The 19,248-nt window shown below is 40.0% G+C and overlaps 1 protein-coding gene across 1 annotated transcript; it reads left to right on the top strand.

Annotated features, from left to right (window-relative positions):
• The first annotated feature begins 2,546 nt into the window (after positions 1-2,546).
• LOC114502773 (interferon alpha-4-like) lies at positions 2,547-3,194 on the top strand. Its single transcript, XM_028519954.2, has one exon. The coding sequence runs from the start codon at positions 2,547-2,549 to the stop codon at positions 3,111-3,113; it is 567 nt and encodes a 188-aa protein (XP_028375755.1). The 3' UTR covers positions 3,114-3,194.
• Positions 3,195-19,248: the final 16,054 nt, after the last annotated feature.

Raw genomic sequence — 19,248 nt, forward strand, 5'->3', positions numbered from 1 at the left:
TGTCTCCACTTCAATTTCCAATCAGGGTACATGCCTGGGATGTGCGCCAGGGCCCCAGCAGTGGGCATGCAAAAGGCAACCACGCATTGATGTTTTTCTCCCTCTCTTCCTCCCTCGCTCCCCCTCTCTAAAAATAAAATCTTTTTTTAATATATTTTATTGATTATGCTATTACAGTTGTCCCATTTCCCCCTTCACTCCCCTCCACCCTGTGCCCCCTCTCCCACCCACATTCCCCTCTTTAGTCCATGTCCATGTGTCATACTTATGAGTTCTTTAGCTTCTACATTTCCCCGTACTATTCTTTGCCCTCCCCCTATCTATTTTCAACCTACATTCTATGCTACTTATTCTCTATACCTTTTCCCCCCTCTCTCCTCCTCCCACCCCTACTGCTAGCCCCCCCCCCCCATGTGCCCTCTATTTCTGTGGTTCTGTTCCTATTCTAGTTGTTTACTTAGTTTCTTTTGGTTTTGCTTTAGGTGTGGTTGTTAATAATTGTGAGTTTGCTGTCCTTTTACTATACATGTCTTTTCTTTATCTTCTTTTCTTAGATAAGTCCCTTTAGCATTTCATAAAGTAAGGGCTTGGTGATGATGAACTCCTTTAATTTGACCTTATCTGAAAAGCACTTTATCTTCTCTTCCATTCTAAATGAGAGCTATGCTGGATAGAGCACTCTGGGATGTAGGTCCTTGTCTTTCATGACTTGGAATATTTCTTTCCAGCCCCTTCTTGCCTGTAAGGTCTCTTTTGAGAAATCAGGTGACAGTCTGATGGGAACTCCTTTGTAGGTTACTGTCCCCTTACCTCTTGCTGCTTCGAGGATTCTCTCCTTCGTTTTTACCTTGGCTAATGTAATTATTATGTGCTTTGGTGTGTTTCTTCTTGGGTCCAGCTTCTTTGGGGCTCTCTGCGCTCCTTGGATTTCTTGGAAGACTCTTCCCTTTGCCAGTTTGGGGAAGTTCTCCTTTATTATTTGTTCAAATAACTTTTCCACTTGTTGGTCCTCCCCTTCTGGTACCCCTATAAGTCGGATGTTGGAACGTTTAAAGGTGCCCTCGATGGTCTTAAGCTTTTCTTTGATTTTTTGAATTCTTATTTCATCATGCTCTCCTGCTTGGTTGATTCTATCTTCCTTCTGGTCCACTGTGTTGTTTTGAGACTCAGATTCCTTCCTTTCACAATTGGCTCTCCTCTGTATGTCTTCCTGCATCCCTTTTATGGTAATCTGCATTTTTTCATGTAATTTGGATCCAAAATCAACCAGTTCCGTGAGCTTCCTGATCACCAGTGTTTTGAACTGTGCATCTGATAGATTGGCTATTTCTTGGTCACTCAAAAGGATGAGTCCTGGGGGACTGATCTGTTCTTCTGGAAACATGTCTTTTGTCTTTCCTTATCTCTCCTATTATTTTACTTATTTATTTATTTTTATTCCGGTCTGGTCGCTCTTGTTATGGTGGGGGGCGGAGCCTTAGGTGTTCACCAGGGCTGGGCGCCCCAGTCGCTAGCTTGTGACGTTGTATGTGGGGGCAGGGGCGGGAGCGGGGACAGGAGGGATCAATGGCAACCCTTCCATTCTCCTGGAGTCAGACACTTCCCTGGGCTTCCGGGCCGTGAGCTCTGCCCTGGTCCACAATTGCTGCCCCACTGATTCCCCAAGCCGCTGCTTGCGTACTCGGGGATCACCGCTACAACCGCTGCGCTCCTCGCGTCCCAGATTGCTGTTGCGCCGATTTTGCGCCAAATTTCCCCCGACCTACGCGCGCCTGCAACCCGCGCCAGCCCCGCGCCCGCTCACTCGGCTCGTCGTCCCCTACCAGTCTGGATGTAGGAGTCTACTTCAACTTCTTGGCTGTCCGACTTCCATTTAGATAAATCCTCTGACACTTCTGATATTATGACTGCAAATCATTTTTGTAAATTATTGTGGTTCTGTTCTTGGTTGTGCGAGGAGGTACAGTGCGTCCACCTACTACTCCATCTTGCCGGAAGTCCTAAATAAAATCTTTTAAAAATTTGCTGCATAAGTTAGTTATAAAGTTATTGACATTGACATTTTAACTAAATTAAATGACAATAGATTTTAAATGTACCTTGAAGTGTAAAATTTGCATTTATTCATTCTTAATCCTGTACTGAATAAAATGAGTTCAGTTTACACTTTCTTCTTTTATTTATAAAACACAGGTAAAAATGCAGTACATTACTATTTACATTCAATATACAATATATATATACAATATATATCTGTGTTTATAGTTTTCTTGGGGGCTTCAACTAGAAAAACATCTGAAAGTCTTTGTGGACAGGGGGCAATAGTGAAAAAAATGTGGTTGACAAATATTGATCAAAATGCATGTAGAAAGTGCATAAAGGAAAGCAAAAGCAGAAGTGGAAAGGAAAGGAAACGTTCAGAAATTGAAAAGTCCTATGCTCCCTATATAAGACACCGGCACAAAGTTGGACCTTACAGAGCCTAGAGAGCAAGATTCAGACAGTCCCCCAGCTCAGCCAGGCCAGCAGCATCTGCAAGGTCCCCAATGGCCCTGCCCTTCTCCTTCCTGGTGGCCCTGGTGGCTCTCAGCTGCAACTCCATCTGCTCTCTGGGCTGTGACCTGCCTCACACCCACAGCCTGGTTAACGAGGGGACCTTGGTGCTCCTGGGACAAATGAGAAGGATCACCCCTTTGTTCTGCCTGAAGGACAGCAAGGACTTTGGGTTCCCCCTGGAGGCGTTCAGTGGCAACCAGTTCCAGAAGGCTCAAGCCACTTCTGCCATCCATGAGATGATCAGGCAGACCTTCCACCTCTTCTGCTCAGAGGGCGTGATTACTGCTTGGGACAAGACCCTCCTACACCAACTCTGCAATGGACTTGATGAGCAGCTGAGGGACCTGGAAGCCTGTCTGACGCAGGAGGTGGGGCTGGAAGAGGCTCCCCTGACGAGAGAGGACTCCATCCAGGCTGTGAGGAAATACTTTGAGAGAATCACTCGCTACCTGAAGGAGAAGCAGCACAGCCCTTGTGCCTGGGAGATTGTCAGAGCAGAAATCAGAAGATCCTTGACTTTATCAGCAAACTTGGAGGAAGAGGAGATTGTGCAGTAAGGAGGGACACCTGGCTCAGCATGGACATGATTCTCCCTCCCTAATAATATCACACTTCCTCCTGTTCTGCCAGGTCCAACTTCCTTTGTTTCTGCTCTGATCGTCTCATGAATGGAATCGATGTATTATTTATTTATTTATTTATTTATTCACTCATTCGTTAATTTAAAAGTTCAATTATTTATGTATTTGGAAAGTTTGACTTTTTGGCTCATGTAATGTTCAGCATGTGCCCCTTTATATTGTTATTATAATAAAATATAGTCTTTATGTTTAGTCGATTTATAATTATCTGTGTGTATTAAATTTTTACAGTAGGAAACTTTTTGTATTGACTTATCCCAAAGAGAAACAGCAAGCCAGATTGTGCAGCTTGATTAAAACATGGATGGCACAATTCATTTACCCATCACATTATATTCAAACTGGAAGTACCCACTGACTTCTTCTAAGCCAGGCGGTGTGGTGCCCTCAGGATATAGAGGTGATTGTAACAAACACAGTTACTGTTCTCATGTATTTTTGGTTTTTGGTGGGAAAGAATCCTAAACACAATGAATTAAAATTACTATCGGTTATGTTAAATGGCATATTGAAGGAAGAAAAAACAAGTGAATTCTCTCACCAGCAACTACTGTGGAGAATGCCAGGGCATACAATTCGAAGCAGTAGGTCTGCTCTACAGTTGACTGGTAGACATCTAAGGGCAAATGTCCATTGATAGCTGGGTATGCGAGTTTGCAATCTACAAGGAATGCCATGGAGGCATTCCAGAATACATGCCCATATCACACAAGTTTCCCTCCTCTCCAGGTGGAAATCCCCAGAGCATGCTTGCCATTCATTCTCTACCTCTCCACCCAACCACACAACTGCTTTTGTTCAGTCATGGTTTCAGCATCCTTGTCTCACTATCAAGTTTTCCCTAAAGAGCAGAATGTCACAAGTAGAAAGCAAAAGTAACATTTCTAGGTTTTGCAGAAACATCTGCAAGAGAGGCTTTCCTTAATGTCTGTGGACTGTGATGTAACAGACCCTGTAGCTAAAAGGAAACAGAAAGCAAGATGCAATTTGTGGGTGGGCAAATGAAAGTCCTCTCAGGGAAGACCGCCCCCTGGTCTCCCAGTGCAACAAGGGCAGCCACCAACAGGAGGGCAGGCTTCTGTTGTGGACAGAAGTCCTACCACTTCCTGCAGGTGTCCCTTGACGCTGCTACAGAAAGGCTACTTCTTGGCAACAATGGATTCTAACGCTGTCACTAGCCCATTTCCTTACTCTTTGTATTACAGACAGAGTCTCCAGCTTCAGGCAGGGCATGGACACTTTGGGATTGGGCAGTGAAAGGGAGAGACAGAGAGGTGTTTTCTGGCTACCCCTACTCTGCAGAGGAAAGGCTCCCTCTGATTTACCCCTTCCACATGCTGTGGGACTCTAGGGGGCAGGTGGAGCTGCTAGTCCATGAATGGGAGCCCAGGTAATCAGGAAAATCTCATCAACATTAATTAAACAACTCTAAAAAGTGTACTTTTAGTTTCACAGATTTATTATATCAGATATCAACTATTACTTCATAGAATAATATTCACATTGTCATATTGAATGACAATCATTTTTGTTGTTGTTCGATTACAGTTGTCCTAATTTTTGACCCTTTTCCCTCTTCTGCCCAGCTCATCCCCACTCCCACAATCAATCCCCACACTGATGCCCATGGCCATGGGTCATTCATACATGGTGTTTGACTAATCCCTTCCCCTTCTTTCCAACTTTACTTCCCTCTCCCCTCCACTCGGGCCACTTTCAGACTGTTCCATGTTTCCACATCTGGTTCTATTTTGCTCATTAGTTTATTTTGTTCATTAGATTCCTTTTACAAGTGACATCATATGCTATTTGTCCTTCACTGACTAGCTTATTTCACTTAGCATGATAATCTCCAGCTCCATCCAGTGTGTCTGCAACAGGTAGGTGGTCCTCCTTTTTTTCTGCTGCATAGCATTTGGTTGTGTAAATGTACCGTACTTTTTTGATCCACTCATCTACTGATGCACACTTAGGTACTGTTTCCAGTACTTGGTGATTATAAATAGTGCTGCTTTGAACACATGGGTGCATAAATTCTTTTGAATTCGTGTTCCAGGATTCTTATTTCCAGCAGTCAAATTTTGGGGTCAAAAGGCAGTTTGTTTTTAATTTTTTGCAGAAACTCCATAGTGTCTTCCACAGTGGCTTCCCTAGTCTGCATTCCCAGCAACAGTGCATTAGGGCTCCCTTTTGTCCACATCCTCACCAGTACCTGTTGATTGTTGACTTATTATTGGTAGCCATTGTGACAGGTGTGATGTGATATCTCACTGTGGTTTTAATTTGCATCTCTCTGATAGCCAGTGATGTTGACCAGTTTTTCATATGTCTATGGGCCATCTGTGTGACCTCCTTGGAGGTGTCTGTTCGTGTCCTGTGCTTATTTTTTAATTGGGCTGCTTGTCTTCCTGGTGTTGAGTCCTATGAATTCTTTATATATTTTGGAGATGAAACCCTTGTCCAATGTATCTTTAGCAAGTATGTTCTCCCATAGAGTCATCTCCCTTTTCGTTTTGATGATGGTTGCTTTAACCATGCAGAAGTTTTTAATTTGATATAGTCCCATTTGTTTATTTTTTTCCTTTATTTCCTTTGCCTAAAAATCGCTATGAATGATTCTGAAAATTTACTGCCTATGTTTTCCACTAGGACTTTTATTGTTTCACAACTTATATTAAGTCTTTTATCCATTTTGAGTTTATACTGGTGTACAGTGTAAATTGATGGTCTAGTTTCATTTTTTTTAATGTACCGGTCCAGTTCTCCCAACGCCATTTATTTTCATTTTTTAAAAAGATTTTCTTTAATCACTTCTAGAGAGAGGAAAAGGGAGGAGGAAAGAGAGGGAAAGAAACATTGATGTGTGAGAGAAACCCTCACACGCCCCCAACCAGGGCCCTGGCCTACAACCCAGGCATGTGTCCTGACTGGGAATCAAGCCATCAACCTGGTTCACAGGACAGCAGTCAACCAACTTACCCACACCAGCCAGGACCATTTACTGAAGAGACAATTTTTATTTCATTGTATGCCCGTGTCCCCTTTGTGAAATATTCATTGATCATAGAGATATGGGTTTATTTGGGTTCTCTATTCTGTCCCATTGATCTATGTGTCTGTTCTTATGCCAGTGCCAGACTGTTTTGATTACCTTAACCTCGTAGTATAGTTTTATATCAGGGATTGTGATCCCTCCAAATTTGTCCTTCTTTTCTCAAGATTGCTCAGGCTATTTGAGGTCATTTTTGGTTCCATATAAATTTTTGGAGTATTTGTTCTAGACCTCTGAAATATGCCATTAGTATTTTAATAAGAATTGTATCAAATGTATAGATTGGTTTGGGTAGTATGGACATTTTGTTGATGTTAATTCTTCAAATCCATGACCACGATATTTGCTTCCACTTATTTGTATCCTCCTCACTTTCCTTCTACAGTGTCCTATGGTTTTCCAAGTGTAGATCCTTTACCTCATTGGTTAAATGTATTCCTAGGTACTTTTCTTTGTTGTTGTTGCTATAGTAAATAGGATTTTTTTCTTATTTATTCTTTGTTAGTGTTCATTGTTGGTATACAAAGATGCCATCAATTTCTGAAGATTGATTTTATATGCTGCTACTTCGCTGAAATCACTTATTAGGCAGAGTACTTTTTTGGTGGAATCTATAGAGTATCCTATGTACACTATCATGTCATCTGCGAATTATGACAGTTTTACTTCCTCCTTTCCAATTTGCATGCCTTTTTTCCTCCTTGTTATCCGATTCCTGTGGCTAGAACTTGCAGTAGTGTCTTGAATAAGAGTGGTGAAAGTAGACATTTCTATCTTATTCCTGAGCTTAAGGGAACTGTTTTTGGTTTTGCCTGTCAAGTATGATCTTGGCAGTAGGATTCTTGTATATGACCCTTATTATGTTGAGGTGTGCACCCTCTATTCCCACTTTGCTGAGTGTTTTTATCATAAATGTGTGGTGGATTTTATCAAAAAGTTTTTAGCATCTATTAATATGATCATGTGATTTTTGTGCTTTGTTTTGTTTATGTAGTGTATTACATTTATTGATTTGTGAATATTGTACCATTCTTGCATCCCTGGGAGAAATCCCTTTTGATCATGGTGCATGATCTTTTTAATGCATTGCTGGACCCAGACTGCCAATATTTGGTTGAAGATTTTAGCATCTATGTCCATCAAAGATATTGGCCATTAATTTCCTCCTTTGTTGTGTCTTTACCGGGTTTTGGAATTAGGGTAATGCTGGCCATGTAAAAAGAGTTTGAGAGTCTTCCCTCCTTTTGAAATTTTTGGAATCAATTGAAATGGAGAGTAGTTATTTCTTCTTTGAGTGGTTGTTGAAATTCATCTGAGAAGCCATCTAGCTCAGGACATTTGTGTGCTGGGAGTTTTTGATGACTACTTCAGTTTTGCTAGTCGTTATCAGTCTCGTCAGGTTTTCTGCTTCTTCTTGATTCCGTTTTTGAAGATTATATGTGTCTAGAAATTTATCCATTTTGCCCAGATTGTACAATTTCTTGGCATATAGTTGTTCATAGTAATTTCTTACTATCCTTTGTATTTCTGTGGTATCAGTTGTTACTGCTCCTTTTTCATTTCTTATTTTATTTATCTGGTTCTTCTGTCTTTTTTTCTTCATGAGTCTGGTTAAAAGTTTGTCAATTTTGTTCATTTTTTCAAGGAACTAGCTCCTGGATTCATTGGTCTTTTGAATTGTTTTTTTTCAGTCTCTATGTCATTTAACTGTGCTCTGATCCTATTTCCTTCCTTCTACTTGCTCTGGACTTCATCAGTGTTCCTCTAGTTCTTTCAGATGTAGGGTTAGGTTGTTTACTTGAGATTTTTCTCTTTTTTATGTAGGCCTGTATTGCTAAGAACTCCCTCTAAGGACTGCCTTCACTGTGTACCGTAGATTGGGGTTTTCTGTGTTCATTTTCATTTTTTTTTCCAGATACTTTTTGATTACTTCCTTGATCTCATTGCTAACACATTGATTATTTAAGAAGATGTTATTTAGCCTTCACGTATTTCAATGTCTTTGAGGTTTTTTTCCTTGAGGTTGGTTTCTAGTATCAAGCCATTGTGATCCAGGATGATGATTGATGTGATTTCAACTTTCTTGAATTTAATGTTTATTTGGTGTCCTACCTTTTGGTCTCTCTGTGGAAATGATTGAGGTGCATTTGAGAAGAATGTATATTTTGCTTCTTTGGGGTGAAATATTCCATAAATATCAATTCAGCCATTTGATCTAAAGTGTTGTTTAATGTGGCACTATCCTCGTTGATTTTTTGTTTGAAACATCTATCCATTGTTAACAGTGGGGTTTTATGATGAGTGTATGCTGTTTATCCCTTAAAATCCCCCAGGATTTTCTTTATACATTTAGGTGCTCCTACATTGGGTGCATATATATTTATAAGAATTATTTGGTAAACACCCTTAGTATTATGTAGTGACTTTATTTATCTCTCATTATGGCCTTTGTCTTGAAATTTAACTGGTATAAGTGTTGCTACCCCAGCTTTTTATAATGTTAATTTGCATGAAATATTTTTTCCATCCTTTCACTTTCAACTAGTGTAAGTCTTTTGTTCTGGGATGTTTCTTGTTGACAGCATATATGTTCTGTTTTCTTATGTTGCCACTTACCCTATGTGGCTACATAAGACCATGTAATCCATTTACAATTCAGGTTATTATTGATTAAGGTACTTATTCATTGCCATTTTTCCCTTTGTACTTTTGTTCCTCTTTCTCTATTTCTTATGCCTCTGAAAGTAGTGCCACTGGCATCTCTTGCAATGCTGGTTTGGTGGAGTTGTACTCTTTTAGCCTGTTTTTGGTCATTGTTTGGGAGGCTCCTTATTTTCCCTTCCATTGTAATGATAGCCTTGCTGGACAGAGTAGCCTTGGTTGCAGGCCCTTGCTTTTCATTACTTGGTGTATTTATGCCAGTCACTCCTGGCTTGTAGCGTTTCTGTTGAAAAATCAACTGATAGCTTTATTAGAGATCTGTTGTATATTACTAGCTGTTTCTCCCTTGCTGCCTTTAAGATTCTCTCTTTGTCTTTAAATTTTGTCTTTAAATATTTCGATTATAAAACATCTTCCAGTGGGCCTCTTTGGGTTCATCTTGATTGGGAGTCTTTGTGTTTCCTGGACCTGTGTGACTTTTCCCTCACCAAGTTAGAGACATTTTCTGTCATTATTTTTTCAAACAGGTTTTCTATCTTTTGCTCTTTTTCATCTCCTTGTGGTATTCCTATGATGTGAATATTGTTATGTTTCATGTTGTCCCCCAGCTCCCTTAAACTACCTGTATTCTCTTTTGAGTCTTCTTTCCTATTGTTGCTTGGATGAGTGTTTTTTTCTGTCTTGTTTTCCCAGTCACTGATTATCCTCTGCTTCATCTAGCCTGCTTTCAATTCCTTCTGGTGTACTCTTCATTTCAAATATTGTATGCTTCATCACTACCTGGTTTGTATTCACAATTTCTATGTCTTTTTCATGCTGATATAGTTACCGCTAACTTCCTTGCAGCTCCCATAAAGTTCCTGTAGTTTTCACAGAGCTCCTTGAGTGTCCTTATAACAAGTACTTTGAACTCTATGTCTGATAAATCCCTGGTCGCATTTTCATTTGATTCTGTTTCTAGGGATTCCTCCTTTCATTTTGATTAGGGGTTGTTTCTTTGTCTCCGTATTTTTGGAATACGGAGAATTGGGAATACAAAGAACTTTTGTGACTCACCTTGTTTGTTTCTGCATATTAGATTGCTGTGTTTTGCCTGCCTTTCTTCATCGGGTGGTCTTCTGTGGGATGAGTACTATGGGACTCAGTTGTGCAGTCTCCTTGATCCCTTGAGCTGGATACTGTAAAGATGCACTATATGCAGTTTATGTGGTCCCTCCTATCATGTTTGTACTGTGATATTTTGGGTTCATTCACTGGTGGGGTTCCCTGCTCTGGCAAGCTGACTGAGAGTCTCAAACCCCACCACCTCTTGTATGCTGTTGTACAGGTGCTGACAGAACAAAACAAAATGGCACGGAAAACAAACTCATGCCAGCACACCTACCCCCCAACAACAACAGTGATATCAATGACAAATGAGCAAAGATTTAAAAAGGCAAAAAGAGAATATGAATATTATAAGAAAGAAAAAAAGAATATGACATAACTCAAGTAAAGAAAATTGATTTGAGAGCATTGATGGGGAAGAAATAATGAAAGTAGGGAATAGAATCAACACAAAGAAAGAGAAAAATAAAATGACAACATTAATAAGAAAGGGAAGGAAGAAGGCAAATGGAGTAAGAAAAGAGAAGAGTAAACTATGAGGCTTCAAATAAAGTGAAAAATAGGAACAAAATTGAAGAGAAACAACAATGGCAGCAATATCAATGACAATTCAGTAGTGATCAATAAATGCCCAAAGAGAATAGGAATATTATAGAAAGAGGAAAGAGCATGATATTACTGAAGGAAAGAAAAATGATTTTAAAGGATAGAGGAAAGTCATATAATTAAGAGTAAAGAATAGAAACAAGGTGAAGAAAGGAAAGAAAGAAAATTAGGTAACTTCCAGTCAAGATGGAGGTGTAGGTAGACATGCTTTCCCTCCTCATGCAGCCATGGGAAGAATCACAACTAACCTCAAAGCCAAAGTAAGTGGGATCACAATACCTGATATCAAACTGTATTACAAGGCCACTGTAATCAAAACAGCCTGGTACTGGCATAAGAACATACACATAGATTAATGGAACAGAATAGAGAGCTCAGAAAAAAGCCCCAGTCTGTATGGTCAATTAATATTTGACAAAGCGAGCAGAAGCATAAAATGCAGTAAAAATGGCCTCTTCAATGAATGGTGTTGGGAGATCTGAACAACTACATGCAAAAAAAAGGAAACTTGATTCCCAACATACACCATACACAAAGTAAATTGAAGGTGGATAAAAGATTTAAATGTAAGCTGTGGCACCATTAAGGTCCTAGAGGAGAACATAGGGTGGAAAATCTCAGATGTTCCACACAGCAATATTTTCACTGTTATGTCCCCTTAAGTAAGAGAAATAAAGGAAAAAAATAAACAAATGGGTTCTCATCAAAATAAAAAGCGTCTGCATGGCTAAAGAAAATAGCCTTAAAATGAAAAGAGAACCAACTATATGGGAAAAGATATTTGCCAATGATACCTCAGACAAGGGTTTGATCTCCAAAGTATGTAAAGAACTCACATGACTCCACTCCAGGAAGACCAACAACCCAATTAAGAAATGGACAAAAGACATGAACAGTCTTCTCCAAGGAGGACACACAGAGGGCCCAGAGGTGTCTATTCAGAGCCTTTGCCCATTTTTTAATTGGGTTGTTTGTGTTTTTGGTGTTGAGTTTCATAAGTACTTGATACATTTCGGATATTAACCCCTATCAGATGTATTGGTGAATACATTCTCCCATCCTGTGTGTTTTCAAATCTTGTTGATATTTTCCTTTGTTGTGAAAAATCTTTTTAGTTTGATGTAGTCCCATTTGTTTATTTTTTCATTTATTTCCATTGCTTGAAGAGATATTTCTGATAAAAAATATTTTTGAGAGCAATCTATGAGCAATGTCTGAGATTTTGCTGCTTATGTTTTCTTCTAGGATTTCTATGGTTTGGGTCTAACTTTTCAATCTTTGATCCATTTTGAATGTATTCTTTTGCATAGTGAGAGAAGGTGGTCTAGTTTCTATTTGTGCACTCATCTGTCCAATCTCTAAACACCATTTATTGAATAGACTATATTTAGCCCATTGTGTGTGCTTGCTTCCTGTGTCGAATATTAATTGACTATAGAGGTGTGGGTTTATTTATGAGTTATTTATTCTGTTCCATTGATCTATGTGTCTGTTTTCATGTAAGTACCATGTTCTTTAGATTACTATGTCTTCATAGTATATTTTGATTCCTATTGCCTTATAGGTAGTGTGATTCCTCCAATTTTGTTCTTCTTTCTCAGGTTCATAGTTGCTGTGTGGGCCTTTCTGCGTTCCATAAAAAAAAAATTAAATGTTTCTTCTAGTTCTGTGAAATACATCGCTGCACACACAGACTAAAAGTACAGGAATGGAAAAATATTCAATGCAAATGGAAAAGAAAAAAAATCGGTGGGGTAGCAAGACTAATGTCTGACAAATTAGACTTTAAAACCAAGGGTATGTTAATAGACAAAGAGGGACACTACATAGTGAAAAAGGGAACAATCCAATGAGAAGATGTAACCCTGGTAAACATTTATGCACCCAACATAGGAGCACCTAAATATGTAAAGCAAATATTGGTTGACATAAAGGGAGAGATGGACAGAAATACAGTCATAGTTGGGGATTTTAACACTCCATTGACTTCAATGGATAGTTACGCCAGGCAGGAAATCAAATGGACTTAGTTGATATCTTCAGAGCATTTCACACCAAGCAGTAGAATATGCACACTTTTGAAGTGCACATGGAACGTTTTCTAGGATAGACCACATGTTAGGACACAAAAGAAGTCTCAATAAATGGAAGAAGACTGAGATCACATGAAGCATCTTCTGTGACCACAATGCTATGAAATTAGAAATTAGAAATCAATCACAAGAAGAACAGTGAAAAACATGCAAACACGTGGAACCTAAATAATATGTTATTAAATAATGAATGGCTCAACAATGAGATCAAGGAAGAAATCAAAAGATACCTTGAAACAAATGAAAATGAGGCACGACAATCCAAAACCTGTGGGACATTGGGAAAGCAATCCTAAGAGGGAAAATCATAGCATTACACGCCTATCTTCAAAAACAAGAAAAACTCAAATAAACACTCTAACTTTACCCTTAAAGGAACTCGAAAAGGAACACCAAATGAAGCCCAAAGGCAGTGGAAGGAAGGAAGGAAATATTGAAGAGCAGAGCAGAAGTAAAGAAAATAGAGTCTAAAAAATGTTACAAAATATCAACAAATCCAAGACCTGCTTCCTTGAAAAGATGAACAAGATTGACAAACCCTTAACCAGACTCATCAAGAAAAAAGTGAAATACCCAAACAAATAAAATCAGAAATAAAAGAGGAGAAATAACAATTGACACCAAAGACATACAGAGGATTGTAAGAAAATATTATGAACAACTATATGCCAACAAATTGGACCAATTGGATGAAATGTATAAATCCCTGGAAACATATAGTCTTCCAAAAGTAAACCAGGAAGAATCAAATAATCTGAATAGACAGACTACAGTTAGCGAAATTCAAGCAGTAACCAAAAAACTCCCAATAAGCAAAAGCCCTGAGCCAGGTGGTTTCACAAGTGATTTTACCAAACATTACAAGAAGAAATAATACTTCTTCTCAAAGTATTTCATAAAATTCAAGGGGAGGGAAGGCTCCCATGCTCATTTTATGAGGCCAACATTATCCTAATTCTAAAACCAGATAAGGCACTACAAAAGAAAATTATAGGTCAATATCCCTTAGGAAGGTAGAGGCTAAAATCCTCAGCAAAATATTAGCAAACCAAATGTGGCAATGTATCAAAAAGATCATTCACTATGATTAAGTGGGATTTTTCCCAGGAATGCAAGGTTGGTACAACAATAGCAAATCAATACAGGTGATTCAACACATAAACAAAATGAAGGGTAAAAGCTACATGATCATATCAATAGATGCAGAGAACGTGTTCTACATGTAATCCAGCACCCATTTATGATAAAAACACTTAGCAAAGTGGGAATGGGGGGAGTACACGCAAACAAAATAAAGGCTGCATATGAGAAATCCACTAGCAGCATCATATTCAATGGGCAAAAATGATAAGCATCCCCCTTAAGATCAGGAACAAGACAGGGATGTCATGTTCTTAGGACATCCAGTTATTTCATCTCAGTTATTCCCGATAGTACTGGAAGTCTTAGTCACAGCAATCAGACAAGAAGAAAACTAAAAGGCATCCAAATTGGAAAGGAAGAAGTAAAGCTGTTTTTATTTGCAGGTGACATGATGCTGTATATGGAGAATCCCCAGGATTCTGCCAAGGAGCTATTAGAACAGGTGAATGATTTCAGCAAAGTAGCAGGATTCAACATTAATATCCAGAAATCACTTGCATCAGTAACGTTTTATACGTCAATAACAAACAAAAAGGGAAATTAAGAACAATCCCATTCACAATTGCTTCAAAATTAATAAAACACCTAGGAATAAACCTAACCAAGGGTGTAAAACACCTGTAGTCAGAAAATTATAAGGCACTGAAGACAGAAATTGAAGAAGATACAAATAAATGGAAGCACGTGCTATGTTTATGGATAAGAAGACTTAACGTCATTCAAATGCCTACACCTTCCAAAGCTATCTACAGATTCAAAGCAATTCCTACCACGGTCCTACATTCAAACCACAACTTTTGGGCATCTCATATATGTGTGTGGTGTATGTAACATATATATGCACCTAAGATATCTGTGGTATGTTTAATGTGTGGGTAAGGGCATGTTCAAAGGCTATAGGTGGAAAGTGGTAAAGACCATTAAAGGGTGGAGGAATATTTATGCTTTTCCCTTTGCTTTAGTTTTATCTCAACACATTAGATGGGTTTCCCATTATTCCTTAGAAAAATAGGCCTGGATCCCATCACATGCCAGCTTTTGGAGGATAAAAATCTACCAACTATGTTTCCTACTTCCCAGGACCCTCTAAGAAGTATAATGCACAGAAATTGCATGTATCTTCAGGAAATGGCAGAAGGAATATTCACTCACTGAATGTAGTGTGAAACTAATACCCATGAAAAACAACAAACAAATAAAAATGTGTGTGGGAACTTTGTCCTCGGAGACCCCCATCTGCCATCCATCAGAATCAGTCTACCAAGACATGATCTGCTTGGGGAGGAAAGGTGGAGGATCTCTCAAAGGAGAAGGTCCAAGGGCCTCTTCCTCAATGGGCTTTCATTAGGTACCTTTTGCACATGAATACAGGTAAAGTTCATTAATCATTATCAGGCAGTAAAGATCAAACAATAGATAACATACAAAGAACTCTGAGGGTCTATTTTGAATCAGGGTCAGATAGCTGAGCGGCCATAAAACTTTGGGGAACAAACTCACTTCCTGCTTGGACCCTTACCATTTAATTGAGAGCATTCTAAACAAAGCAGGTTTCACAGGATTTTACATATTCTTTCTTAGGTCTAATCACCCTAGGCAACCCGCCCTTTCCAACACAGGGTGGCACCCACCACCAGCATTGTTTCAGGCTTAAGTCAGGTAGAGGAAGTAAGGCAGCCAAGAGATTAGACTTGTTGCAGACAGAATGAGGACTCAGGCTTTGTCAAAGCCAAGGAGCGAGGGTCCATCATCCCTTTTCTGGGGCCCCCAAGTCCTTCCCTGGGGGGCCCCATGATCATGCCTGTCTTAGATCGTCCCTCCCTTGAGGAATCCTACCCGTCATTGGCTAATTGATCAAGCACTGGAGGCCAGGCAGGGTGAAGTAAAGGAGCAGAGGTGGTGCCCTTGCCAAGGAGATAAGCTTTGCCTCCTTAGTGGCTTATCATGTGAAGGTCACTCACTCAGCCTTAGCACGGGGGGATTAGAACTTCTGAAACCAGGCAGGGCGGTTCCCAACAATAATAGTTCTGCCCAGGACATCAAAAGCTCCCTGCTGTTGCCTTCCAGTCACTCCCTCAGCCAGCTCTTCTGCCTCTTCTCTGCAGATAGCCCCCTCTATCTGGATTACTTTTGCCAACCACACTTTTAGGCTTTTTGTGTGTATTTACCCATTAATGCTGACAAAATTCCTATGAAACAATGCTACTATTGTCCTCATATGAAAGGTGATAAAACACAGAGGAATAAGAGTTTATGTTATTTGTCAAGCTCACACTGCTCTTAATTAGAGTTATGGTACAGCCCATAGCCCTGGCTACAGAATCATATTCTTCACCCAATAAACAATGCCGTGAAAATATGACAAGCTGCACAGAGTGTCCAGTTAAACACAGTTAGGGGTGCTGTGGAATAATTACTGACCTCCACATGCATGGCAGTTTTCAAATGGTTACACAGGTCTTAAAGAACTTATTTTCTAAGCTGCATCTCAAAAGACAATGTAGAGGCCCAGGGTTCAGAGGACAGCCCTGCCCAAAGGCCTCTTATGTTAAGAATAATCCAGAGTCGGATTTGGGCACAAAATGGACTAGGAGCCATTCTTTTTCACTCCTCTTCATAGAACAGGAAGAACCTGAGGCTAAGCAGGGTGGAAGGAGCTGTAGTCTCCTCTCTCCTGCAGGCCTGGCTCAGTGCTGGGCATGTGGGTGATGCTACACTTGGACAAAGTCCACACTGTGCATGTTTCTGGACTGAATGTGCAGATGCTACTCCAACTATAAACTTGCTTGGGGAAGAGGGAGGCTGGGGACTGAACAGACCTTGTAGTGCAGATGTATGACCCGTGTTTTAGAAAAATAAGCAAATTATGGAATGGAGCGAGGCACAAGGTGAACAGGACAGAGTCTCTGTGTGGATTCAGGGCTTTGATAGGGGTGATTTGTGGGCACTTGATCTGCCCTGACAACACACATCCAGCTTGGGGGCGTGGGTCATGGTTTCCCCACAGACCCACATGATTTCACACAATGTAGACATCGTGGCTGTTCCTAATTGCCAAAATGTTGTATGTAACCCCTGTGCTATTCCCTTCCTGTAGAAGGGAAGCACTTTGTGACCAAAACAAAGTTTACTTTAAACCCTTTAATCACTCACATGGTGTTCCAAGAGACTGTTCTCACATGATTTTATGTCAGGTTGAAATGATGTAACCAAACTCAGACTACCTGGGGTGACAAATATTTCAGCTTTAGCAATACTAGCAATAAAGTTCTCAGCATTTCATCTCAGATCCTTGTGGTGGTTAATTTTATGTGTCAATTTGACAGGACTATGAGGTACCCAGATCCTTGTAAAGATCATTCTGAGTGTGTCTGTGAGGGTGTATTGTGGTGAGATTGACACTTCAGTGGGTGGACCAGGTAAAGTAGGCTTTCCTCCCTGATATGAGTAGCCCTGATCTAACCAGTCTTCAGGCCTGAATAGAACAAGAAGGCTGACTTTTGATTAACAAAATGACAAAATATAATTTAGCTGAATTTAATGCAAGAAAGCTTGTAGCAAAGGAAAGGATCAAAGGCACAGTAGAATGAAGAAAGGACAGAAGCTGATTGCTCTGACAGGGCCTTAAAGGAAAGTAATTCTCATCCAATGGCCAACTGCCAGCTCAGCAAAACCAGCCGCATGACCATTCTTTTATTTTTTCCTGCCAGATGTCATCAGTTTGTGAACACTCAGGTGGAATCATGCCCAGACACTAACAAGGGGCTCACTTTAAATAAGATCAGCCAGTTTGAATTCTAACTGGCAAAATCATGGATGTTATCTGTTTTCAATGTGAATTTCATATGATTAATGAAACCATTCAGAAACTTGATTTACCTCAACTCAGTAATACTCAGGAGGATACAGCTGGAAAATTATCACCATATTAAAAGTGAGAATGACATTATTGAGCACCTACTCTGGTGTGGGTCTGATGATGAACATGTTAATTAATACTGGAACCCATCCCTCTGAACACCCCTTTGAGTACATGCAGCCCAAAAACAGGTGTTTGTCAAGCACTTTCATGTGTCAAATTGTTCCACCCTCCTTAGTGCACGTGAATTAACAAAGTAGACAGAAACTGTTCCTACCACCATCCCCTTTTTAGGAAGAAGAATACAGAGGCACGGGTAGATTAACTTTTTCAAGACAGTAGCAGCATTTTAGAAGCTAGGCCTTCTGACACCAGAGTCTGGGTTCCTGACGTTCCAGCGATTTCACTGTTCACAAGAACCAAAGAGGCTGCAGAGAATCTGGACATCCTTTTTCCAGGGCAGTTTTTGTGGTGGTTAATGTTATGTATCAACTTGGCTGAATCCACAGCCAGCCATGCTAAAACTTGCCTTAAAACATAGCTGGAGGTTGACTAAAGCAAACAAACCCTTTAGTCAGCCCAGTACATAGCACATCTTCCTCAGCTCCCTGTATAGATACAGTCATGATATTTCAGAAGTGAAGGACAGTCAAAGGAAGGCGTATGAAAGTCCAGAATTGCCAAGCTTCTCTTCTGCTGAAACTGTCCACCAAGAAGAAGCAGTAATAAGGAGAAAGATAAATGACAAAACTTTATTAAAACGTTACGCACAATATATAGAAAAGCAAACTAATGCATTGGCCAGGTCACCTGAGGCAATGATTCAAGACATCCTGTCAAATTGATATCTCTCTCTTCTGTCTGAGAATTTCACACAACCCACACAGTACACTGAATTGATATGATTCCTTTTATGTCAGCACCTATTTCATCACTGTAACAATGGCCTTCACTCGGGGCGCAAAAATATACATCAGGACACTCAGAGAAACAGACCTGGCTACAACAGTTTTGAAGAACACAGAGCTTCCACTCAGCTTTTGTTCCATCCCTGTGGCTTTTTACCCTTAATGAAACCGTGAAGCCGACACCACAAGAGAACCACAGCACCTGTGGGTGTGGGCAGTAAGGTGGGGGGAGTGAAGGGACAGTATATGGGAGTGAATGGAATCAGTGAAACAGGACCAGGGAGAGGGTGGGAGGAAGAGTACCAGGTGCCAGGATCAGCCAGTAAACACCGTGTATCTTTTCCACTTCAGTCTCGATGACTCCTCTCAGGCATTTCTACCCACCGCCCCCTTTGGACTGTATATGAATTAGGTACTGCTCAGACATAAGTACTGATCATACTCCACATATTCCAGGACTCTTCCCAAGTCCATGGATTTCCACCTTTTGATATGTATTTTCTGACACAGGAACTATTCTGAGATAGATGTATATAGAAAATAAATAAAGATTTAAATTTTTATAATAAAAACACAAGAAAATTTTTTGATAAGAATGTAATTATTAAGGCAAATGCAAATA

This window comes from Phyllostomus discolor, chromosome 3 (genome assembly GCF_004126475.2).
Source record: "Phyllostomus discolor isolate MPI-MPIP mPhyDis1 chromosome 3, mPhyDis1.pri.v3, whole genome shotgun sequence".
In the NCBI taxonomy this organism is placed as follows: Eukaryota; Metazoa; Chordata; class Mammalia; order Chiroptera; family Phyllostomidae; genus Phyllostomus; species Phyllostomus discolor.

Coding starts and splice junctions, on each gene's coding strand:
- LOC114502773 (XM_028519954.2), top strand. CDS start 2,547: ATGGCCCTGCCCTTCTCCTTCCTGGTGGCCCTGGTGGCTCTCAGCTGC.